The sequence below is a fragment of the Genypterus blacodes genome, unplaced genomic scaffold (genome assembly GCF_046128005.1).
Source record: "Genypterus blacodes isolate CSIRO-AG114 ecotype Tasmania unplaced genomic scaffold, CSIRO-AGI_Gbla_v1 ptg000048l_1, whole genome shotgun sequence".
Classification (NCBI taxonomy): domain Eukaryota; kingdom Metazoa; phylum Chordata; class Actinopteri; order Ophidiiformes; family Ophidiidae; genus Genypterus; species Genypterus blacodes.
Window position 1 is genome coordinate 3,618,324 of NW_027466861.1, and position 25,181 is coordinate 3,643,504.

Consider the following 25,181-nt stretch of genomic DNA (forward strand, 5'->3'; position numbering starts at 1 on the left):
TTTCTAATGTCTGTACTTAACTCTACTGTCTTTACTTTATTCAGATTTGAAACTCTTATTTGTGGATCAAGTGTCTAGGATCCTCTCAACTCAACTCTTGCTTTCAATGGAATAAAGGATGATTTCTAACAGATTGCATTCTCTTCTACTTTTTGTGCAAATTACTTTTTAATCCAAAGCATCGATAGGACTATGAATTGTACCACAGCATGCATATCCTGGCAGATTTGGTAAGTGATTACAGTAGAGAACAGATTTTCAGATAGTAAATGTATTAAAGGAAGAATAGAGAATTTGAACATAAAACTTTGAAATTGACTGAACACCACAAGTTCATACTGATGTAGGTCTAATAGTTTCAGCGCTTAAAAATAGTGTGTTGTGTATTAGTTCTGGCTGACTGAGTTATTGAGAGGGCAGATAACTGATTGCCTTTGTTTTACCTCTGTATAATCCCACTGGAAGTTCCAATTGCACACCCAGCCATTGGTGGAGAGGGAATCCCATGGTTTCTTCCTTTTGTCCTTACACATTATGGTTTTCTCTGGAGTTTTTGCCTCGTCTTCCTAGAGAGCTTTGGGCTGGGTCGGGCATTTTCCTGATGTTGTGGGTCTGTGAAGCCCTTTGAGACATTGTATGTGACATTGGGCTACACAAATAAATTGACTCGACTTGATTACTCTGTTAAATTGCTTATCAAGAACAAATATGAGTCTCAGCTTTTCCCATTGAGGATTTGTTGATTTTCTGTCACATCATTGTCAAAGTAATATTTTGGGTTTTTGGACATTTTGTCTTTGAACAAACACTAAGTTAAACAGTTAAACAAATGTGTAAAACTTAAGAGATATCAAACGAAGAAGAAAATAATGTATAATATGTACTTTATTTCTCTGGAATACATTTTCCAAAGAAATAACACATTATTTGCCACAGATAATCTCTAACATGCTTTCTTGTACACACAATATAATACACACAATCAATTATTTGCGTCATAAAAATATCATAACTACAATTGATGTAAGTATTTTCTCATTGTCGTTAAAAGTATTATCAAATATGTATTATGAGACCCAAATTAAAAATGCGTGTGTCTGAATTGCTTTTGCGTTTTTTCCCAAGCGGCTCCCATCTCAGCGCGTTAGCCAGAAGCCGTTGACGGCTCTTTAGGTGACGGATCGAGCCCAGCATCACATTTTTCTTTTTCCTTTTTCATTTGTTTTCTGGGGAAATAGAAAATAAAAGGAGTACAAGTAAGCGGCATACTTTCATAAACGTTGTAGAACTAAGCGTTAATCGGACAGATTCCGGCGTGTATAGAAGCCGGATAAGTGAGTAGATCTGCCAGTTTAGCTGTGCGGCTAAATACTTGGGTCACTGGCTAGAAAAGCTACGTGCTAACATTGCTAACCTCACTGCGATACTGCGTCGGGAGGAAAACAGGTCAGTGGACGCAGAACGCAGCATTTTGTATACAAACACGGTTTTTGTTTGTTGCGGTGTGATCGGAGAGCGTGTTTACCTTCATACACACGCGTACCTTTAAGTTGAGTGTTGTCTTTTGTGGAGATACTGTTGGAAAAGTTACCGAGTCTAGGATGGTGTTTGATAGCTTAAGCTAACTGAGCGCTTGGTAGGTAGTTAGCGTTGCTTAGCTACGTGGTTCGTAGAAGTTAGACTTTATACGTTTTATATGTTATTACACCACCGGACAGTTTTAATGTGTCCAGCGGGAGTTAAATTTAATCTGAGGTTGAACGGGTTTCGTCGTACCGACACGGGAAGCTAACAGCGGATGAGTTACCCTTAGCATATTTTTGCTTGGAAAGATTCGGCTGTATGTGTGCATTTGTTTGTGTTTGTAAACTCCCATCACGTTAAATATGTGATTCCATGCATTCCCCGCGAAGAAATATATTAATAGTTGTTACGCTTTCTCCCGGCTACATTAATGGTTCCTGCTCAGCCGGTGTGTAGCGTTTTTACACCGGGCCTGTCGCCGCTCCACCGCCATTTTGTTTTGTTCTCCCATTAAAATTGTTTTTCCCGTCTCGTCTTGCGCTCATTACCAGCGGCAGACAAACACATCATTAACACAAACAGACCCCTACTCGGCGTCTGTACGCGACTCTAAACGCTTAGTGAATATTAAATTGCTGCAAAGACCATATAACGCGTTATGAAACATCATCGCAGTCCCCCTCCCTGCGTGAACACGGAGGCCCCGCGTTAGCTCGGCTAGTTAGCCCCGCAGAGAGAGTCGCTACGGCGCAGGTGAACGCTACAGTTTGGGGAGGGGGGGGGGTTCGTTAATTTTAGCGTCTTTCGCGGATATCTTTGAATGATTATCCGTGTTTTGTGTTTTCATATTCCCGTAATAGACAGCGACGTTGAGGTGTTTCGTGTAGCTGTAAGTAGAGGGCCCGTCGATGGGGACGCACAGCATTGCGGTTATGGCTGCTGCTGCCCCCGTTAATCCCCACACACTCAGAACATGCAGTTGACCGGCCATCCCACGACCTAATTTTCCTAATCTCATCTGGCGACTGAGGCTCGATTTGCTGCTTCTGCATGATAGTCGTCTTGTAACTATTCGTTCAGTTAATTCGTGGTTGTGATGTTGTTTTTGTGGATTACAAACACGCGTTAAGTTGTTGCTCGGGGATACTTCAAGCTTTGAGTGTGTGTGTGTGTGTAAATGCATGTTGCTTTCGATGCAATTTCATTTTAATCTGTTTTTGCGTTGGCTGAGTAAAGATTCACCACCATTGCCGCTTTCTGTGTAGCAGGTGACTCGGGTTTGTTTGATTTGATGACGGGTAGTTGTAATACGTGACAAGGGGACCAGGTGCCTTTGGTTGCAAGACTATTTTTAGCCCTAATGTTGTTGTTCTGGTCATTGATTCACATAGTATAACAATCTGGCAGCGGTGGCTTTGACTGTACTGGTTGTTGCATGGTGATGTCAGAATAATCGTTTGTACTCAGGTGTAATGCCTAATGGTAGACAGTTGGGTGGGGAGACCAGTTCAACCTGCTGGGTGCAACCAAATCACTCTGAAATGGACAGATGTTAGACTGGCATGTTTTATTGATGTGCTGTAAAATGGATTCAAGTAAAAGGCCCGGCAGTTGCCATGGAGCCATCCCTTTCTCAAGGCAAAGCATAGAGGAGTATCAGTTATAACGTGTTTCCACAGCAACCATGGTTTTTTTTCTCCTTTGGTACAGTGTTTCCTGCAGTGAGGTGTTCAGTCATTTACTCTACCAGACCTGCCTGTGACAAGGGATTTGTCCCCAAATCATTTAAAGATGCATAACGCTAAATGTTGCCAAGTCAAAACATGCCTACATAACCTGCCTTTCATTTAACCCGTTTCAAGTTCTCAGACAAAGTATGCGGTTCCTGTTTGTGGCTGTGAACCCAGTGTGTTTACTTTCACTTTCTGTGTCTACCTGGTGTCAAATCTCTCCCTCCCTTCTCTCTCTCCTGCCCTCTCCATTAGTCTCAGGGCTCACCATACTCAATGAGCGGACAGCGCAATGTCAGAGCGCTCTGGGCAAACTGCAAAGGGGAAGGAAGGCAAAACCAAGTATGCGTCTCTCAACCTGTTTGATACATACAAAGGAAAAAGCCTTGAAACACAAAAGCCTGTTGGTGAGTATTGGATCTGAGTTTCTTACCCAAGCTTTCCGTGCATGTCACTGTAGACGTCCGCTCTCATGGAGTTGCCCTGCCTGTCTTTTCGATTGACTCATGGTGTCAAATTCCAAATTGTAGCACCTGTGCAGTATGTGTTCATTTTCTGCCAGATAGTTTTGTTTTTCACTGCCCATGCATACATATTTCATTCAGTGTTTAGAGATGTTTGTACCCTACCCTACCATTTAGTGTCTCTGAAAGAAAAAGAAAACATTACCCACTAGGTTGCTGCAATGCTGTACTCACACAGGGAGGCATCCAGAAATTTAGCTTGGACTAAATCGTATATGACTTATGAGACTTGCTCTGTCAGCTGAGCCTAGGAGACAGAGCCTCACTTGTGAATGGTGTTTGACTGCAGTACCGAGTCCCCAATCTATGTTTTATTCAGAAGCTCCACGCTAGATTTAAGCAGATGCCCCTGTTTTCAAGACATAGACTTTCCCCCCCTACACAGGGAGGCCATGCTCTGCTCTGGGTTCTCTCTTCCCCCATAGACAAATGAGGGATTGATATTGATCTGTAGTAATGACTTAACTGGAAATAAGTATTTTCATTTAGCATGCATTGGAATCATCAGGCCCAAACCACCAAGCTCTTAGCTAGTTTGCTAAGCAGTTAAATTGTATGTTTAAACTAAGCAGCACACAGCATTTCTGCCATCAGTGGCTGTTCGTTTCACCCAGTAGATTTCATTGGTGTCAGCTTTCAGTGGTCTCTCTGTGCTAATGACCCGCTTTCTTTTCCCCATATCAGCTCCTCCCCGCCATGGCCTGCAGTCTCTTGGTAAAGTTGCCTCAGCGCGGCGTATGCCACCCCCTGCCAACCTGCCCAGTCTGAAGGCGGAGAACAAAGGCAACGATCCCAACGTCTCGCTCGTTCCCAAAGACGGCACAGGATGGGCAAGCAAACAGGAACAAGCAGACCCAAAGAGGCAAGTATTCACCCTTCACCACTGTAAACAAATCTTAGACTTATGTCTGTTGCAATTCATAAGATGTACACATGTTGTAGAATGTTTTTGTCTTGCTTTAACTATTGCAACAGAAGAACGGTTGTATGTTAATTACTGGTGAATGGAATGCAGCCTAGGTGTAGAAATGTTGCAGGACACAATATTAGTTTGATCTTTTGCATTATTAGATCTTTTGCACTGACACAGCTTTTGTTGATCTCGCCCCTCCTCTTCTCCACAGTACCGATGCATTGTCAGCACCGCAGCCGGAATCGCAGCAGCCTGTGGTTTCACAGATACCTGCACCGAGCCTCCCGAGAACCCCGCCAGCTTCAGAAGTACAGGTACGGAGAGTCTAGACAAACTTAATATAAGCACAATGTAATGGCCAGAGTTCACATGTGTCTGATGCTTCTTCCTTTGTGTGCCCCACCCAGGCTCCAGCTACAGTTCCAGTTCCAGCTCCGGCTCCAGCTCCGGCTACAGCCCAGGTCGCAGGAGCAAGGTCCTGGGCACAGGCCAGTGTTACACATGGAGCACAAGGAGATGGTGCGTCTGTCTTTTGATAGTGATTTAAAAATAAAAATAAACATATTGTTATTAACTGGCCATTTAAAAAGCATTGTGTCCATCTCTTCACTTTTTTTTTGTAGGTGGAAAGGGATCAAACCAACCGTCGCCATTCTCTCGCGAGGAATTTCCCACCCTGCAGGCGGCTGGCGACCAGGACAAAGCTGGCAGAGAACCGGGCACTGCAGATCAGTGGTATGGGCCCGGACCAAGCCTCCGCCCCCAAAGTAAGTCTTGCCAATTTTTAATAATTGATTTATTTACGGAGTGAGTTATTTGAGCGTCCACGGTGATAGTCCATCCACTTCACTCGGCTTTGGACAGAACTTGATGATAACGGAACTAGTGACATTTTATGAAAATGAAGTCTTCCATGCCGTTGCACAGCAAGATACAAGACATAACACAGCAAGCCTAACATTACAGTGTTCTCCATAGAAGGGGACCTGGCAGCTGATAGTCAGAGAGCAAACTTCTGATTAATTATTAATTTAGTCTGTACACAGAGTTTTAAAGTCAGTAATGCACTGTGAATTCTCCAGTCTGTCTCCATAGTTTTGGTGTTGTAGTAAAACATCGTATTACATTTATGAACATAATGGCTCAATCATAGTTTCATTCATCCAGAGCATTTTATGTTTAATCTTTCTAATGTAATGATTTTGCATTCCAGAACTTCCATTAAAGCCCATAAAACATACTGACTGCTGTGTTCTCCCTTGTGTTTCCTCTCTACTCAGACGTTACAAGTTGGCGGGACGGTGGGGGCCGAGCCCTGGCGCCCACCCTGTCTGGGGAGGGGGCAGTGGAGGGGGGCAATGGTGGTGCTCTATTGATGGATGGGGCAGCCGGGGTCCCTTCTCAGAACTCCCAGTCCCATGGGCCACCTAGGAACCCCCCTGCAGGCAGCCCTGCCTTGCCTCTGCCCCAGCCCCCCGTGGGCCCTGGGTTCCCCCAATATCGAGGGATCATGGCTCCCTTTGTAAGCTTTCCTTTTCTTCCTGGTTTCATTGTGTAAAATCCAAATCCTTAAAATGTCTTGAATAATATTTGGACAGGTCTTAAAAATGGGTTGGATTATGAAGTTGAAGGCTAATATCATTTCTCATAGCACAGCTTTCTTGAGTCCTGTGCTCAGTCTGAAAAGAATTGGCATCTGAAACTGATCTGTATTTCTTTTGCTCCCAGATGTATCCTCCCTATCTGCCCTTCCCGGCCCCATACGGCCCTCAGGGGCCCTACAGGTACCCACCGCCTGGGGAAGGGCCTGTGCCCAGGTAAATGCCTTACCAAGACCGAGTTCCTAAGCTGACACAAACTGTTGTCTATAATGATCAATCTAGTTAAGGATAATTGATCAAAAACATTTGAAATCTCCCAGCTTGAATTCATTTAAATTAATTAAGCATTTTTTCATTTCTCCTTTTTCACTAAATTGTTCCTATTTATTCTTTCATATTCCTGACAAAAAACCTCCCCGCTCTTTCAGGTTCTCTCGTGGGCAGGGTGGTCCAGATCACAGGTCCCAGGCCCCCCCACGTGATGGAGGTGGAGAGGCAGTGAAGCGGCCCTCCATCCTGAAGCAAGATGATTTAAAGGAGCTGGATGAGCTGGACCACGATGGAGATGAGGGTTGGGCAGGTCAGTCAACTTCTAAATTTGAAATTATACTGTTCTATCTGGATATAGTTATTTTCTGAATTATTTAGAATCACATTATTAATCTTATAGTATCAGTAATTAGTGTAATTAGAACTAAAATAGGCAATTTTTGCAGTAAACAATGCAATACTCTTTATTCTGAATACAGCTTTTCTGAGTCCTTTAATATTTATAATCCTTTTTCTTTCATGGTATTGTCAGTAAATAACCCCATTACATTGACAATGAACTGCAAGTACACGTTGATTTAGTCGCTGTGCTACTAAATCATTTAGGAGGCAATGATTCAGTGTAAGTGGGTGATATTAATGCTTTGTAACATGTCAGGATGTATCTGCATATAGTGTTTCCTGCTGACCGAGGCAGACGGTTTCCAGTTATCGAATTGCTGTGCCAGCTTAGAGAGTAAGGGGGGGAAAGGAGAGTGGAGGATCAGGTTCATTGAAGTGGGAGGAAATAGAATAGATGGCGTGCATTTTCCAATGCCCTAATGCATTGACTGCCTATGTGCTTGGCACTGACATAGTTCAAATTTGTTTTTATTTTTGTTTACAGGGGCACATGAGGAGATTGATTACTCTGCCAAGTTGAAGTTCAGTGATGATGAAGGAGATGAAGAGGGAGAAGAGGAGAGAACAGAGAGCCAGAATGACTCACGGTATGTGACCAAGTACATGCACGTTGTACTCAGACTACAGATGCCACTATTCATTTAAAATTGTATTTTAATATGATTTGCTTTTCATGTTTTCCCCAGTGAGCCGCAGAGGTCCCAGGACGGTCCCCCTGCGACCTCTCGTTCTCGAACGTCAGATAGCGGCGGCGAGAACCGACACACCCCTCCCTCTAACACTGACAATGGTCCTCAACCCCCCTCCAGCAAGCCAGGATGGGCCGAGGAGGGAGGCAGTGGCTGGAGTGGCCAGGGAGCACCATCCAACTACCAGGTAGTGTACAGAACATCAGCAGAAAGGTGTTGTTTAGACAAGCCGTTGTTCAGTTATTAAAAGACAAACACATACTGTATGATTATTTGCACACACTCAAAAGCAGAAATGTCAGTGTGTGTATGTGCTTGTGATGATCTAGTTGAGATTATTGCGGTGGAGCATCGCTAACTGTGTCTGCCTATATACAGTGGCGCAGGCCTGGATTGGGTACCCGGGAGCAGACCTCCCCCCCACCAGGGCCGCTTCTTGGACAAGGGCCACACTCCTTTAATCGACAGGTAGACATCTGGATAGAGTCTCATAGATCCACTCTAAACCATCACCATCATTTTTTCATCCACCGCCTGCAGACAGTTTATGGATGATTCATTTTTAGTTTGAAATAATTTTTTTGCCGCTTCAGTATTCCTTCATTTAATGCGAAACTGGCTGAACATTTGCCTCCACAAAGTTCAAGGTGATCAAGAGAAAAAGATAACAAAATTACCTTTTCCTCTTCAGGACCGGCCCCACAACCAGGGGGCTTCGTCAGGTCCCGTGAAGCCTGGCCCGTCACAGCAACAGCCAGCAGCAGGAGGTCCTACGCCATCTTCCCAAGCCGGCCCGCAGGTCCAAGGAGCGCAGGGAGATGATGAGGATGAGACCTGGCGTCAGCGAAGAAAGCAGTCCTCTACTGAGATCTCTGCTGCTGTGGAGAGAGCCCGTCGGCGCCGCGAGGAGGAGGAACGAAGGATGGAGGAGGAAAGACGAGCTGCCTGTGCCAAAAAGCTAAAGAGGTTAGATGAGAAGCAGCAACAGCAGCAGGGCAGCAGCACAGGTGGGGGCAGTGGTAACAGTGTAAGCCCCAGCCCCGATGAGAACTCTACCGCTGCAACAGCTGGCAGTCCCAGTCCATCTGTGTCAGCCTCTGCCTCCTCCCCCAACATCAGCCAGCCCCCGTCCCCATGTGTGGACCCTGAGGAACCTCCAGTTCTGACTGTCCAGCCGGGGTCAGGCCTCGGCGTTAACGACAGACAGCGAGCCAACAGCAACAGCAGCTATGACTCCAGTGCAGGTGATTTTGGTGACTAGTCTGAATTATTTTGACCATACATGCTAGCTAATGTGGCTGAAATACAGTGGTAAAAAATATTGTGCCTTAAACTTTAGAACAGTATCGCATATGTCAAACAACATGTAAACAACTGAATGCTTATTATGGTAGCTTAGATAAAGCCTCTACCTTTGATTAAAGTTCCTGATTCTACCATATCAACATTGTTTCTTGGTTTAGATGTCCCACCGTGCCCACAGCCAGCTGTTTCACAGCCTCAGCAGCCTACTCTGGAGGCAGCTTTACCAGGAGAGAGTAAGGAAGAGGCACTTGGCAATGTTCACCTTCGTGGTGGAGTTGCTGCTGGAGCTGTGGACCCGGTGAAAATTGAGAATATGGGAGGTGGAGCAGGCCGTCAACCTGGGGGTCCCCCTACCCAGGGATACTCAAAGTACCAGAAGTCTCTTCCACCTCGTTTTCAGAGGCAGCAACAGGTTAGCATTTGATCCTGATTAATCGCTTCACGTTCACATTCACCAATACTTTTTTGGTCTTGACAATGCTCAACTTAGTTTTTCAGAGCATGGAGGATGGAACTGCATGTCATTTGCATAGTAAAATTCTTCTTCTTGTATTTATTCTTTTACCATTTGTTTTTTTTTTCATTAGGAGCAGCTGCTTAAACAGCAGCAGCAGTGGCAACAGCAGCAGCAGCAGCAGCAACAACAACAGCAGCAGCAGCAGCATAGCCAGGCCTCCCAAAGCCAGCTGTCCCCCCAGCCTCCACAGGGTCCTTCCCCAGGTTCCACGCCCCAACCAGGGCCTGGACCCAAGCAAGGTGGGCCCCTGTATCAGCCTAGCAATATGGGTCGACCCCCACCTTTGGCAATGAACTTTGACCCTAGATGGATGATGATGCCCTATATGGACCCTCGCATGATGCAGGGCCGTCCTCCACCAATGGACTACTACCCAGCTGGCATGCATCCCTCTGGTGAGTAAACCACTTTGAAGATTGTAAAGTGGTGTCTACTAACTTTAGACAGCGTTTTAGTTCTTTGAAAAAAAACCCAAACACCTCTCTGTCACAGGACTTATGGGGCGTGAGCGGTCTGATTCTGGCGGTTCTGGTTCAGACCCCTTTGACAGGCAGCAGCAGCAGCAACAACAACAGCAGCAGCAGCAGCAGCACCCAGGGCATGCCCATCGTGGGACCCCACCTATGGATCCAAAGCTGGCCTGGGGGCCAGAGGTATTTCCTGGTGGAGGAGAGGGTCGCGGCCTGACATCCCCCCTGAGGCAGAAGCAGGTGTTGGAAGATGAGGATGTTTCCAAGGGGCCTAGGTACAAATACAGAAGCCATTTTGCTTGTATTAGATTCTATATACACATTACTTAAGTATGTGAATAATGTACTGTTCTGTATTCATTCCATTTTGTTTCTCTGAAGGAGTGACACTCCCCCACATCGCATACGAGAGAGTGGCTTGGGCCCCATCCAACAGCCCAGCTCCAGGACATCCAATCCTACTCCACCACCAGTGGGCAGTCAAGTTGGGGCTCAGGGAGGCGGCCACCACCCCCATCACTACATGGGTGGACGGGGCAACTACAGCAACTTCCCTGACCAGGGTGCAAGGATGCCTCCCCACCAGCAGCAGCAGAGGGTGGGTGAAAGGGGAAATCCGCCTCACAGCTTTACCCACCAAGATGAGGGACCACCTCGAGGCTCTCAGCAGGGCCAGATGTGGGGAACCCCACATCCCCATTATGATCGCAACAGTCGCACAGACCACCCCCCTGCTGAGAGCAACTCTCACCTTCACCATCATCACAACCACCATCCCCAGCAGTCTCACTTCCCTGTTCACCCCCACAAGCAAGAAGGCAACCGCGAGAGGGTTGGTGAGGCCGCCAACAAGAAGGCTGATCCTGTTCCCCCACTCCATCAGCCTTCCCTCTCATCCTCCTGCTCTTCTTCATCATCATCTTCCTCTGCCAGGGAAGATGGAAGTGTCAAAGCTAACCTGCATCATCACCCACCCCAGAGGGAGTCTGAAGTTGCTGGGCAGAATGTTGGTGAGAGATCCAGCAGTGGTAATGCTGGAAGTAGCAGCCATGCAAAACAGGAGAAAGCCGGCCCAGGATATGCTCCCCATGCATCCCTGACCTCCAGCCCGCCCCCTGCTCAACATGGCAGTCATACTCAGCCCCAGCAGCATCAACAGCACCAACAGCATCAGCATCAGCATCATCAACATCAACAGCAGCATCCCCATCCCAAATCAAACCAAAGAGGTGGGCGGGAGCACAAGACGGAGACCCAGTGGGGTCCACGACCTGGAAGCAGCAATACAGGTGTGGCATCCTCACATGGCAGGAGAGGCAACAATGCAAGTGCAGGTGGGAACAACTCTCGTGGAGGGGAGGACTCTTCCAGCGCTCCTTCAGACCACAAACCCTCCAACCAAACAGGAGGCGGTAATGCCCACAAGCGGGCTGGCCCCATCAAGAAACCAGTGCTGAAGGAGATGAAGAGAGAGGGAGGAGATATTGATGGAGGAGAGAAAACAAGCCAAGGTTTTGGGAAAGATAAGGAGCATGATGGTGGACAGTCGACCTCCACAAAGCAGGACAATTCTACTGTATCTCAGCACACATCAGCTCCATCGGGTAAGGATGAACATGCCCAGACAGCGAAACCCCGCAACGGAGGTAAAGATCGGTCCTCAGGAGGAGGTGGAGGAGGGTCAGGCAGAGGGCCCAAAGATGCAGACACCACTTCCTCAGGATTTTCAGGCCCTTCCTCCCGGAGAGACCGAGACCGTTCCTTTGAGAGAGGAGCTGGCGCCCACCACCACCATGGAGTACCTACCAAAGGAGGTGGCAGAGGTAGCCGCGGACGAGGGGGAGAGTTCTATGGTCGTGGCCGTGGCTACCGTGGAACCTACACACCAAGTGCAGGGCCCACGGGTAGCAGTCGGGGCAGAGTGGGTGGCAGGAGTAGCAGAGACTATCGTTCTTCAGCTGCCAGTGGCCACCATCAGGAACCCAAGGTTGAGGGGGGTGGTAGTAGGCATGGTCAGGACCGATCCCAGCACAACCCAGCCCGGGCTAGGAACCGAAGTGAAACCCGAAGTGAAGGCTCAGAATATGAGGAAATCCCTAAGAGGAGGAGGCAGAGAGGCTCGGAGACCGGCAGTGAGAGTGGTGCCAGTGACCTCGGTCATTCAGACAAGGAAGACCACCAGAAAACCAACCACAAAAATGGTTCTGATAATGCCAACACAACTGGTGGAAACAATGCTTCCTCTGCACCCCCCAGAAGTTCCCAGGCCCGGGTCTTCACCCCAAGGGGTGTGCCCTCGAGGAGAGGAAGGGGCGGAGGCAGTGGTGGGGGAGGTATCTACAGGGGCAGTGGCAACGCAGGAGGAACAACTGGAGGACACAGAATGGGAGCCAACTCAGGCTCTCATGGAGGTTCTGTTAAGTTGTCAGCCTCAGGTCGGAAACATCAGCCCTCAGCTCCGTCCACTGGGCCCAAAGACTTGGGCCGCGGAGGAAACAGTGGAGAGAAGAAGGACAAGCCTGTTGATGGGAACCAGGCTCAGAGTGTCATCCCCCCTCAGGCATCTGTACCTGCTGCAGCCCCTGTCACCCAAGGGTCCACTGAAAATGGAGGGGTTGTGACCCAGCAAGTTTCAGGCAACACCACATCAAACCCTGCTGGGCCAAATGCTCTTCCTCTCTCCGGTGGCCGTGGATTCCCTCCCAGTGGTTTTGAGCGGCCCCCTCGACGTCGTCGCCATGGGCGTTCGCAGCACCAGCAGGACAAGCCTCCGCGATTCCGGAGACTGAAGGAGCGAGAGAATGCTGCCCGCATTAATGGAGGAGTGGGAGTGATTGGGGGAGGACGACCCTCATCTCCTTCCTTGAATTCAGTTCCGGATAGTAATGGAGCCCCCGCCTCTGCGCCCATGACCGGCAGTGCCCCAAACGCTAACCACAACGTCACACTTGCAGCCAACAATAGCAGTGGAGGCGGGCACCACGGCAATGCAAACAGTCACCACCATCACCATTACAACCAGGGAAACTCTGGGCCAAACCACCCACAGCACCACCACAGCCATGGGGCCAAGTCCCCAGACTTCTCCAATCAGAACTCAGACCAGGCCAATGAGGAGTGGGAGACGGCCTCCGAGAGTAGTGACTTCACAGAGTTCCGAGACAGAGAGGGAGGAGGAGGAGGTGGAGGAGGAGGAGGTGGAAAGTCGTATTCCTCTCACCATCACCACCACCCGGGAAGAGGAGGAGGAGGTGGAGGAGGAGGAGGTGGTGGCGGCGGCAACAGTGGAGGAGGTGGCGGGATGGTTGACCGAGATATGGCAGGAAAGGAGCCTTTGGCTAATAAAAGAAGTTTCTCAAGCCAGCGACCCGGAATGGATCGACAGAACCGGAGGGTTAATACTGGAGGAGGTGGAGGGGGCGGGGGCGGAAGAGGCCCACGTGGTCCGCCTGGTGGTGGCTCCAGTGGAGTGGGCAATGGAGGTGGCAACCGTGGAGAGAAGCGTGGCAATTGGCCCTCCCCCAAAAATAGGAAGTGATAGATCAAGATTTCAGAATATTTCAACTTTTCAACCCTTCCTACACTGAAACCCATCTTCTTACATCTTTATCCCTCTTGAGGATGACGTCCCTCACCATATTAGCCCATTGTACAGTATATGGAGACGGTATTCACATTCACTTCAACTGGCCCAACCCCCCTTGCATTGATCTAACTACCGTCCGTTATTGTGTATTCTTTGTCCCGTCTTGCTCCCATATCAGTTAGGCTCCTTTTCCCCTTCTCAAGAATGTCACCCTAGTTGGATTTGACAAGCATGTTGTTCTGCAATGGAGGCGCACGTCGTTTTTACAGAAGACATTTGCTCAGAAATCCACACACTTGCTTGTACAAGCACAATATGACATCTTTAAACACATGAACATGTGCAGTCATGTGGGTGCAACATGAAAATGTGGGATTGAATTGGCTAATTGTTGGATTGGGCTATTTTTTATATTTATGTATCTGTGTATATTTCTACCACACTTTGAGCTTGGTGGTATTCAGTCGTGCAGATCTGCATCACCTCCCTCACAAAGGGAAAGACTGCAGTTTCATCTTTTAAAGAGAACAATGTACCATAAGATGTTATGTTTTGTCTTTGTATCAGTTTTGCCCTCACTTGTCAGTTCAGTTTCAGCCTCTGAGAAAAGTTCTGGGTGTATGTTTTCTCTTCTACAAAGCAGGTCATTGAAACATTTTTATTCAATTCCCCAATTACTCCTTTTGCTAACTTTTTGATCTCCTGAAAAGCGTGTCTCTGATTACTGTGATAACAGACCTATTGAAGTACTACTGCTCACCTACACTTGCATAAATTTGTCTCTAATAATGTTTCTGCTGCTTATTGAAATAGACGGTGTGAATTTTTCCCCTCCTAGTTGGTTGACCTGCCCTGACTTTTCATTACTCCTGATTGGCCCATTTTTAGGAAATAAAGGCTTTTCAGCCACATCATACTATCGTCTTTCCCTGAAGTTCTGCAAAAATAGAAGTTTCCCAGAAGACTATTCCTTCACTCTCTCATTTGACTTTTGTTTACCCAACGAGGACTGAATTGATAGCTTGGTGGCTTTATATTAACCATTATTTCCTCTGTGATGTCCATTTTTATGGAAACATTTTTTTCCTCCATTTGAACATACTATATGGTGAAATGCCCTAGCCGTGTTAGGAGAAAAATGTTGAATAAAATGTAGGTCATGATAGAATAAAGAACTTTCATATATAAATGCTTCAATAGGCAATCGAATATGTTCCAATAAGCACTCCTTGTAGTATAACAGAATCCATGGTTGCTGTTAATTCTTTTTTTTGTGTTACTTTGAGTAAGTTACATGTGATACAACTAGACATCTACTCTTTCTGGGCCCAGCGCGATGGGCTGTCTTGAGTACTGTACAATCCCCACCTCCTCTGCTGTCCTGCATGCAGTGGTGCAGTCTGTGCTCTTGTGAAGATTCCTCACACTAAGGACGGGTAAGAGCTACGTGTTTGAGGAAGTATTTTTCAAGTGTGTTTCAGGTCGGGCGTTTTAATCACCACACGGTTTCCAAAATTCACAACCAATAATGGATTCATAATGAAAGGCGGATCTTGTTGGATGTATGTAGAATTGTGTTGGACTTATCTATGTTACATGACTCGAAACGACGCACAGTTTGGAAAGGAAGAGGGACAACATCCATGGAGAACAAATCGATATTTGCATCCGCATTAATTGTGTCACTGCTGTAAGTTGGGGTTTGTTTGTTTACTGACAACAGTTGGAAGATAGTCTCTGGGATGTTGTGAGTAGGGCATTTGATTATTTGTATGTGTGTGTGGGTGTGGGTGGGTGCGTGCGAGCGTGTGTGGCATGTGTGCTTTTATGGCACCTGTGTATTAACTTGGAGATGGGGTGGGGACCAGAGCGTAACAAGAATGGCGAGCACTTCCTGCCTGGTTTGCCCACGCTTAAGTTAACCAATATGACAATTCTTCATTTTAAGTTTCTTAAAAACATCCACATATATGCATTCAAATGTGTGTATATGTTCATTCAAATTAAGAACATACAGTGCACTACAAAATGTAACCAGTGTGTGTGTGATCTAAGTATACACTCTATAGCAGGCAAGTGAAGTTGGACTTTTTATTTTTCACTGACTTTTAAGCATGGACACATACATGGGTGCAGCTTGCCTTGCCTGTTACTGGTTTTATGTTAGTAGTTGTACATGTAACACTGTCCGAGTCTTTCATCCCTCCTTAACTCTCAATGTTAATGTGTGCATTATTGTATGTACTCATGGTTTAAAAAGATGTAGTGTATTCCAGAAAATTACTCAAAGATTGTACTATGTTTCCAGCATTACCGAGGTACCTGGAGTGGTTAAAACTTCGAGCATTTATGGTTTATTAATGGAAGCATAATATACACACATGTATGTATATTGGTATGTATCTAAGTTTTGTCTACCCCAACTTACATTCCCACAAACAAATGTTGCCATTTTTAGTTCAAGGGAGCAATGTACAAGCAGAGAAGTGTCTTATTATAATAAAGTTATACAGAGAAGACAAACTTAATAAATAAACTTCTTTTGATTTAATGGAAATGTAATGGTGTTTCTCATTCTTGTTAATTTAAATTGGGACTTTGTCCTGATTACTCCTTTTTAGCCAAAACGAAACAGATGACATCATAGTTGCCAATGGTTTATTGGATGACTTCACTTTGCTAGTTTGATGATATCACTGTTGCCAAAGAAGTGACGCATCTATGCTGAAGTGAGATGCCACAACTAGTAAAACTGAAGTGCCTTTCAACCTCTGGTCTTTAAAAGATTTGGACTTAATGGTATGTTTGAATTTTACAGCCTATTGGGCAGATTTTGTACAAATACTTAATTAGTGCTGTGACAGCTTGCCAAGTTGTTGAAACATTTTCAGTATGACTACATATATTTGTATGTAGCAGAGCAGAGGCTGGGTTGCTCTGTTTGCCTCTTAAAGTATGTAAGGAAAGGAAGTCTTAACAAGATGAACCAGACATGTCCTATGAAGACATTGTGGGATCTGCTTTGAGATACAATTACAACAATGTTGCCAGGCCTAGACATAGTTGAGATTCCACCACTCTCAAAATCCAAGTTTAACCCCCATTTATATACAATACATGTAAAATATGTTTGTAATACATTGCTTCTTACCGTAGATATGTCAACATATCCAGATATACTTTTACAATTCTATTTTAGACAAGGTTTAGATTTTTTGGATTGAAGTGTGGGTTCCTTTAGACTGCAGTACTCGAACTAAACAACGGGTGGCACCATTTACATCTTCTGCCCTGTAGCCTGCTGAAATCTGACAGGAAGAACAAGCGCGAGCCTAGCGGTGAACCGGGAGGTGGTGTCCATCTTATTTACACCCGTGAGCTCTCTACAGTTTTGATCTGTCAGATTTTTGCAGGAGAATAAAGGCAGCAGAGGGTAAGTTGACTGAATCGGTCACATAAACGCGCCTCTAGCTTCATAAGCAGAGACGTGGGCAGTGCCGCAAAGAGCCGATCTCCCTAATGCGGCCTTTCTCTTAACTATGCGCCATATTGGATTTCATTTTGGGTCTTAGCCGCTAAGGTTAGCAACACTAGCTCACTTAAGCTAACGCTTACCAAGGCTTATGCAGAAACGGTGTGCTACTGCGCTGTTCTACGTCACCATACTGTCTTATTTGTTTGTCTTTGATGTTTGGACGAAAGAACAAACTCGCGCATATAAAAGTGTGTACGGCAACTCGTTGAGCTTGAGAAATGTTGACGAGACAGCGTTAGCTAAGCTGGCTAGTTAGCCCTGTGGGCAGGTTTGGGCAGTCATCGTTTCCTAATAAACATAAAGCTACTGTGTTGTTTACTGAACCTGTCAAATAATTATCTTTTCACTTTTGATCAACCAAAATATTTTGATGAAACTCGAACCAACACGGAATAACAGACAGAAAGACATTTACTGAATTCATATAGCAGATTTATTCTTACTTACTGTGTGTGTGTACGTTCGTGTGTGTTCGAAGACTCCAGAGATGAGCAGTTCAGAGGAAGTATCATGGATTTCCTGGTTCTGTGGACTGAGAGGGAATGAATTTTTCTGTGAGGTGAGGATTTGTCTCCATGTTTGTTGTTGATGGAGTAAAACAATCAAACCTTAGAGTTCATTTGTGCTGTAACACACTGTGTCTTCATGTTGACACGTGTCTCTCCTCTCCCTCTTGACAGGTGGATGAAGACTACATTCAGGACAAGTTCAACCTGACGGGACTCAACGAGCAAGTCCCCCACTACCGCCAGGCACTGGACATGATCCTGGACTTGGAACCAGGTGCAGATCCACGTTTGTTTCTTCCTGTAGCTTAGACCGTAACTTCCCGATTGAATCATCTTCTGTTTGCACACACACAACAGTAGTATTTGTTCAAAGTGTGGCCAAAGGAATTATGAAGGGTTTATTGCCGCCTGTCAGTTGAGCCTCAGGTCGTTGACTGTGAGAAAATCATCTCAATAAATTAGAATATCGTGGGAAAGTGAATTTATTTCAGTTATTCAATTCAAGAAGTGAAACTCTGGTATATTATAGCTTCATTACATAAACAGCTCAAGAAACCCCCAAATTGAGTGTCTCAGAAAATGAGATTATTGTGAAAAAGTTCAGTATAGTAGAGTCACGGTGTCTCACTCTAATCATCTCATTAACTCAAATCACCTGCTGAGGTTTCCTGATGTTTGCCATTGAATTGCCTATCTTTATCTCTATCTCTATGTCTCTGTTCACTTCTCTCTCTCAGTTCAAGCTGAGTTCACTGCTGCGTGCGTCACACTTTGACCACATGATCTTCATCAGTCAGTAGGAGAAGAATGTAACCGGTGCTGTTCTTCGTCCTCGTTTTCTTCTGCTGCTAAATCGCAATCTGTTCCTTTTTTTGTGTGTCTTTTTTTCAGATGAAGAGCTGGAGGACAATCCCAACCAGAGTGACCTGATAGAGCAGGCAGCTGAGATGCTGTACGGCCTCATCCACGCACGTTACATCCTCACCAACCGAGGCATCGCACAGATGGTACGAGCCGGCTGCTTCAAGTTAAAGCCTCCCCTCTGCGTCACATCTCATCATTGGAACCACCGTTTTATTCTCCCTCTCTCTATATTTGTGTCTGTAGTTGGAGAAGTATCAGCAGGGGGACTTTGGATATTGCCCCCGGGTCTACTGTGAGAATCAGCCCATGCTCCCCATTGGTGAGTAAATCTAGGATAATAGGGATACACAGCATTCACCAGGAGAGTTGTTATCTCCAATCCCTCTGTTCCCTTGTCCTCTGCAGGCCTGTCAGACATCCCAGGAGAGGCCATGGTGAAGCTCTACTGTCCCAAGTGCATGGATGTCTACACACCCAAATCCTCCCGGCACCATCACACAGATGGAGCCTACTTTGGCACCGGTTTCCCCCACATGCTCTTCATGGTTCACCCCGAGTACAGGCCCAAGAGGCCCGCCAATCAGTTTGTCCCAAGGTCAGTGTGGCAATGAGCCAAAACCTAAAGCTGATGTGTGGAGGTTGTTTCCAAATTGTGATGAAACGGACGCTGTCGTAAGAGTGACATGTCTTTTCCGGTCGCTTGCTGGTCGGCTTCAGGTCATTTTGAAAGGATTTGGTCAGACTTTGACACAAATGTTTCTGACTACCATCAGGGTTTCGAACAGCAATCCAGGCCCGATGGAGGCTATAACCTGAATGTGCCACAGGTCTGCTTTGGTGCCACGTGTGTTCTTTCAGGCTCTCCATGAAACACGAGGTGTCACATGAGGCCGAGTCAGGGTGGGGTGCGATGAGGTGGTGAAAGAGACATTCGCCGTCTCCCTAAAAGCAAACACGATGCTCAGCAAAGTGTACACAGGCCTCATCTGCTCAGCGTAGCATCTAGTCAGCTGTCGAAGTGTCAATAAACAATCTTGTGGTCTCTGCAGATAAAAAATGCTCACAGGTGCTGTTTCTCTCTCTCTCTCTCTCTCTCTCTCTCCAGGCTGTACGGGTTTAAGATCCACCCCATGGCCTACCAGCTGCAGCTGCAAGCCGCCTCCAGCTTCAAGAGCCCCGTCAAGGCCATCCGCTAGAAGGCCAGGAGGAAGAGGAGGAGGAGAGATTTATCGTCAGAAGGGGAGGGGTCACCTGTATTTTCGAATGCTCTGCAGGTGACCCCTCCCCATCACGAAGACTGTATTATTTGGTTTAGATTAGGGTCAATGAAAACAAAGTGTAAAGATTTCTGAGTGTGAGCGAGACATAGAACCGCACAGCCGTGACATTCAGCGCACACACGTACACACGTACACACACGTACACACGTACACACGTACACACACACACACACACACACACACACACACACACACACACACACACACACACACACACACACACACACATTCACACTCTAGTTCATACGGAAATGTGCACATGCAACCACACACTTGGGACTCCCGTGCGAGTACTTTACCAAACATCAGTGCCATAACAGGAGGTGGAAGTAAGAGGAAGCTGAACAATACTGAGGCTCCACGCTGCTGCTTTTCAGTCACACCGATGTGGTGGGGGAAGGGGACGCGGCCTGTGACTCTCACTGGAGAGGCGAACACCGGTGGAGAGCTAAAAAGAAAACCAGGGGGGAAACGGCCGCCTGTTCAGCTCCGGCTCTTTCTCTTGTTCCATATTTGGCACGGTTTGGTAAAGGGTCGTCAAGAACCATCCCCTCATTTAAACCCCCCCATCCCCTCCACCTACCCCGTCCCCACCCCACCACACCCCACCCCACCTGCTCGTCCCATCATCCCCCCCAGTGCATGTACACTCAGGCCCGGCACCCACAGAGGCGGCTCGGACGGTGCCGACGGGCGTCTCTTCACCTGGAAATTTGGTTTACCGGCTCCGTATTTGTCGGGAGCACAAAGCGTTCTGTTAAATTTTGCCTTAAGACGCTCAGAAACCAAGAGAAAGTGTGCGTTTGTTTTTAGTTAGGAGGTGTGGTAGGAATAGATCAAGCTACGGTGACGTTTGTGACTTTGTTACCAGCCCCGCGCCGTCTCCCCTGCTGTCTGTGCGCGTGTCGAACCACCCGCCCCGTATTTTGTGCTTTTTACCATAACTCGTGCTCCGTTTTTCTGAAGACGCGTCCCACCGCAGCAGGCGAAGAGCCAATCTTTGTATTGTCGTCCTTCCCCCCCCCCACCCCCCGACGTAGCTTCGTCTCCCTTTTTAAGACCTAAGAGGACGAGACGCAGAGAAAAGTGGAATTTAGACAATCTGAATCCTTCAGCTCACTCCGCCACTGCACTGACTCTGCATTCTCCAACACACACACTTATTTATGTTAAGGTTTAGCGACAGAATACCAGCTGCTCTCTGTTTTCCGACACACGCGCACACACACACACACTCTGCGACCGCCATCACGTCTCCTTTGTGTGATTGCAACATATTGTTTGGATACGTGTTCGATTTCCTCCTGAAACAAGAAAGATGGTATTTATGTGTCCAGATTTTAACTAATGTTCGTCTGTCATTGTCGGCATTCTGCTACTGTGGAAGGGTGAGCGGGATTCAGAATTCCTAATAAACTTCTATTTTCTTTTCATACCTTTATTGCCCTCATCATTCTTAAGAGACTGCTGTTCCACAACCCGCCACACGATGTCACTGTGGGTAGCTTCAGATTTTAGAGCCGACCCGTTTTCTTTTGTGCTCAGGTATTTGGATTTCAAATAGTAAGCGCGAAGTCAACACAGCAAATCCGTCTTCACATAACTACCGCCGCGTCTCCAAGCAGCCCTCAAAACAAAAGGATTATCTGAAAGCTATGAGTGTGTTTAAGAGCTTGAAAGGATCGGGAGAACTTCCCTCGCTGAAGGAGGGAGTGATGGGAGAAGTCTGATTCTGGGTGTGGCCGCAGCTACATTTCATATGACTGAGTAATAGCAAGGGTGGGGAAACATGGCACCAAACAATGCTGCACGATATCAAAATCGCCCAAAATCATCCAGAAATCTTTCAGCAATTATCTTTGGGAAGGCCTGAGATGAAGGACGCTCTGTCCGGCGCCTCACACACATGATGGAAAAGATAAACACTAGAGACAAACAACCAGCAGACACGAAGGTATGACTTCTTGACGTATGACTCATAGAACGATGAGGAACCCCCACCCTGGTTGCTTACTTAACTTGAATAAGGACTTAAACCCATGGAGAGGCTTTCAGGGTCTTTATTCTCCACAACATATATGGGTGCATAACAACAAACAGTGCCAGCCTGAATAGCTGCAATGGACGAACCACCTCTCTCTCCCTCTTTCTCTCTCTCTCAATTCTTTACGCACGCACAATAACAAGCTGTGTGTATCCTCAGCCATTGCCTATTTTTGTTTCCTCACAATACCAGGATGCTGAGCTGGTGCCTCCCTCCGCTTGGTCACAGCCACCCTGCCTGGACTGTAAATATTGTCGCCCTTTATGAAGTCCTGAGCAGAAGTTAATATGCGTCAAAGTGCTTAAACCATTAACCACACGGGTGCATACATTATGATTAAGCAAACATAACGTGATTTTTTTCCCATGACACAGTTCATATCCTCCTCTGTGTGTAAATTTGCTCTACCTCAGATGTGAACCGAGTTTGGCACAGTTTTGAGTTTTGACAGAGGAACCAGTTTGTGTGGAGTTATTCAGCTGCTCCGAGTCATGTGAAGCCTCTGCCACACCCTGAGGAATTCTGCACCGTTTTCCCTCGTAACGCTGCTTTGAAGTTCTTCTAGATCAGAACCGATCCAATAGGGACAAATGTTTCAACCACAGGGACCACGCGCCCAAGCAGGGTCCAAAAATAAGACGTGACACATGATGTTCAGGCCGAAACGGGAGGGGGGAACGTGGTTTTAGAGCTTCAATACAGATAAAAGGAGCATGAATTTAGCTTTCTTCCGGTTATTTTAACTCTCTGACTTAGTTTGAGCTGTTTTTCTCCTAGTCACAGTGTTTCTCAGTGACATGAGTTGAGGAATACGTCACATAGCTGCGGATCTGTGGGCAAAACAATAGAGGCGTTTCATTGGGCCTGGAGAGCCTCCCACTCACTGAGGGATTTCAAAGCGATGACTCTGAAGTTGCCATTTCTGGAGGTTTCCCCTTTGTGACAGAAAACCAAATCATAACATCTTACTGGCTATCGAGAAACAAAACCAGAAAGCAGATAAAAAATGGACGAACCACAGGGAACAAGAAGGGTGGGAACAGTTTTTGTGGTTTGGTATAACCACTTGTGTAGTAATAGTGGGAGTCATTGTGGCCTATCACACTACCAGCTGACTTTTCTTCACCAGATTGAACGTAATAATGAATTTGAGTCGAGATAATCATTAAAGTCTGTCTGTCACTGTGACGGATGAGGAGAAAACAAACCGTTAAAGTCTTAAGAGTTCCCCTCTGGACAGGTCAGTGGGGTCGGTCGTTTCCTAGACTCTATTTCTCTTTTTCAATCAGCATATTTGCAAAGCTGCTCGTGTTCCGGCATGCTCGGGGAAGCAGTGGGCAAGAGGAGACATGCACATCTGAACTGTGAAGTGAAGATCCCTCCCTGTGTGGAAACATGTTTGCTAACCCCCACTAAGCAGGTTCTGGTCTAATCCACATGCACGTGCTTGTTTGTTTGATAGTAGCGTTACAGAGCTCCGGAGTGATTTCGGTATAATGTTGTAATGTTGTAAGGGTGTAAGGGTGTGGCCCTGCCTGTGGGGACCATAGGACAGCATGGTGGTGCAGCGGTGAGCACAGTTGCATATAACACAACATATAAATCAACTTTACTTTGGGTTTGCTTACTCCGACTAACAGACTTATTGAGTGATTGTAAATGGATTTATTCAGGCGGATTCTCTCTATCCTGTTATTACGCAATGAGCTCTTCGGGTTCGATTGCTGTTGTCACCGCCTAAAACTGACACGGGGTTCAAACTGCTTCAAAAACACAAGTATGTGTTTGGCACGATGCCACAATGTAACTGAAAAACTACAGAGACATGAATTCTAAATGTTTAATACTCGAATCTGATATTCTGATTGAATACTTCCATTTGAACATGCATTGTGTGTTTCTCCACCTGCTGACACACATGTGTGACAGTTTGTGAAACCTGTGTTGACACTGAGGACAGACTCAGCCCTGTGGTCAGTAGGCAGGCGGTGGCTCAGTGGGTAGAGCTTCCGCTTGGGAACCGGAGGGTTGCCTGTTCCCTCTGCGAAGGGTGGTAATGTAATGTAAGTCTCTTTGGATAAAAGCATCTGCCAAATGATCGTAATGTAGATTACAGTACATGTCGTGTTGCACAGCAGTACATTGTAACATGTTCTTGTTATGTTATCGTCAGTGCAAAACTTGAATCAACTTACTTTTGTCACAGTGAAACACAGCACTGTAAGCCTCACACACACACACACACACACACACACACACTGTATTTAACATTGGGTGTATTGTTCTGGGTTTAGCTATATTGCGCCTCTCTCTTTATTTAGTCTAGTATCTATTGCATGTATCCTGTGCTGTGGCTTTAATAGAAGGTAACTGGAATCCACTCCTGGCTGCTCCCTCGGGCAAAACCTGGAAAACATTTGTACGATATTTGAGATCTGAACTGGGCCAAATCAGCCTTTGCCTCTTCTTTTACAGAACACACACACATGCACACACACGTTGCCTGTAAGTCGGGAGGAAGAGCAAAATCTTCAAATCAATCGTCTACTGAATATTTGATGAGATTGCTGTGTTAGTGGTTTTATCTCCAATTAGTGATATTTCATCTATTCGTCCCCACAGGAAACAACACACACTGATACGGATATTACTCTACTCGTCTTATGTGTCAAAGTCAGACTAGTTGTCGTAGGGACGTCTGTCAGAAAGGCAAAGTGCAGCTGAGTCCTCCTGACTAAGACCAGATGCATGCTCACATGGTGTTACTGCTGCATGAAGTCACCGAGTCTCCTGATGGAAAGTCACAAACCCTGTTTCAAATGCAGTCAATTGTTATTTATTGATATTAACATTGAAGACAGCATCAGTTAACTGAGCCACACCCTTAACATAAAGTCTCTTTCATTGCTTAGTTGCTCATTAAGCCATTGTTTACTCCAAACGCTAGAAACGCTGATCTCCTATAGAATATATTGTTTGGTTTGTTTGGTATAATCAATCTCTTGGCCTAATCAATAAGAGCAAGCAGGTGCTGTAGCGTAAGAGAGACAAACAGGAAGAACAAACAGTCTCTTCAGTCAGTTAAGCAAATCCAGCTGCACAGAAGAGCGACACAGCAAACTTGCACAGTCAGAACAAACAAACATGGCCGAGAGGGAATTAAAGGAGGATAATGATTCATCTTCAGCTGAAACACATTTAATATGTGAATATTTTGATACAATAACCTTTAACCTCACGTGCCCCCTTAGGGGCACTTTAGTGGCACACGCACCACCGTTTGAGAACCGTTGCTCTAACATTCAGTGTAGCAGCACGTAGATGAGTCACTTCTTGTCCCGCGTGTGCGATGAGACTAGGTTACTTCCCTTTGAATAAATGTTTAATTTAAGTATTAACACAAATGTAGTGTTGATTT

At 46.2% G+C, this 25,181-nt stretch overlaps 2 protein-coding genes across 5 annotated transcripts in view; both read left to right on the forward strand.

The window, feature by feature from the left end:
• Window positions 1-1,124: 1,124 nt before the first annotated feature.
• Window positions 1,125-16,088, forward strand: prrc2a (proline-rich coiled-coil 2A). Of its 4 annotated transcripts, none has more exons than XM_076149923.1 (17): window positions 1,125-1,256; window positions 3,510-3,661; window positions 4,463-4,640; window positions 4,903-5,005; window positions 5,099-5,210; window positions 5,315-5,458; window positions 5,972-6,213; window positions 6,420-6,508; window positions 6,721-6,872; window positions 7,449-7,551; window positions 7,651-7,840; window positions 8,032-8,121; window positions 8,345-8,897; window positions 9,117-9,370; window positions 9,546-9,870; window positions 9,968-10,220; window positions 10,327-16,088. In XM_076149923.1, exons 2-17 carry the CDS (start codon window positions 3,547-3,549, stop codon window positions 13,481-13,483), a joined length of 6,060 nt encoding a protein of 2,019 aa, XP_076006038.1. In that variant the 5' UTR covers window positions 1,125-1,256; window positions 3,510-3,546; the 3' UTR covers window positions 13,484-16,088. The 4 variants fall into 4 exon arrangements, with proteins under 4 accessions (XP_076006038.1, XP_076006040.1, XP_076006041.1 ...); XM_076149925.1 differs by having other exon boundaries at window positions 10,013-10,220; XM_076149924.1 differs by lacking the exon at window positions 1,125-1,256 and adding an exon at window positions 1,265-1,446.
• Window positions 16,089-16,834: 746 nt separating this feature from the next.
• The window catches only part of csnk2b (casein kinase 2, beta polypeptide), a 74,995-nt gene continuing 66,648 nt past the window's right edge, over window positions 16,835-25,181 (forward strand). The window contains exons 1-7 of the mRNA XM_076149779.1: window positions 16,835-16,964; window positions 17,545-17,625; window positions 17,747-17,849; window positions 18,467-18,582; window positions 18,683-18,758; window positions 18,845-19,034; window positions 19,545-19,661. Of these exons, the coding sequence (XP_076005894.1) occupies window positions 17,554-17,625; window positions 17,747-17,849; window positions 18,467-18,582; window positions 18,683-18,758; window positions 18,845-19,034; window positions 19,545-19,635 (648 nt within the window). The 5' untranslated portion in view covers window positions 16,835-16,964; window positions 17,545-17,553 and the 3' untranslated portion in view covers window positions 19,636-19,661. The remainder of the gene's footprint in view (window positions 16,965-17,544; window positions 17,626-17,746; window positions 17,850-18,466; window positions 18,583-18,682; window positions 18,759-18,844; window positions 19,035-19,544; window positions 19,662-25,181) is intronic.

Excerpts from the sequence above, each read along its gene's own strand:
- prrc2a (XM_076149923.1), top strand. The coding sequence starts at position 3,547 with ATGTCAGAGCGCTCTGGGCAAACTGCAAAGGGGAAGGAAGGCAAAACC. Across the intron at positions 3,662-4,462 it reads TGAAACACAAAAGCCTGTTG|CTCCTCCCCGCCATGGCCTG; the intron begins GTGAGTATTGGA and ends TCCCCATATCAG. Across the intron at positions 7,552-7,650 it reads GAGAGCCAGAATGACTCACG|TGAGCCGCAGAGGTCCCAGG; the intron begins GTATGTGACCAA and ends TGTTTTCCCCAG.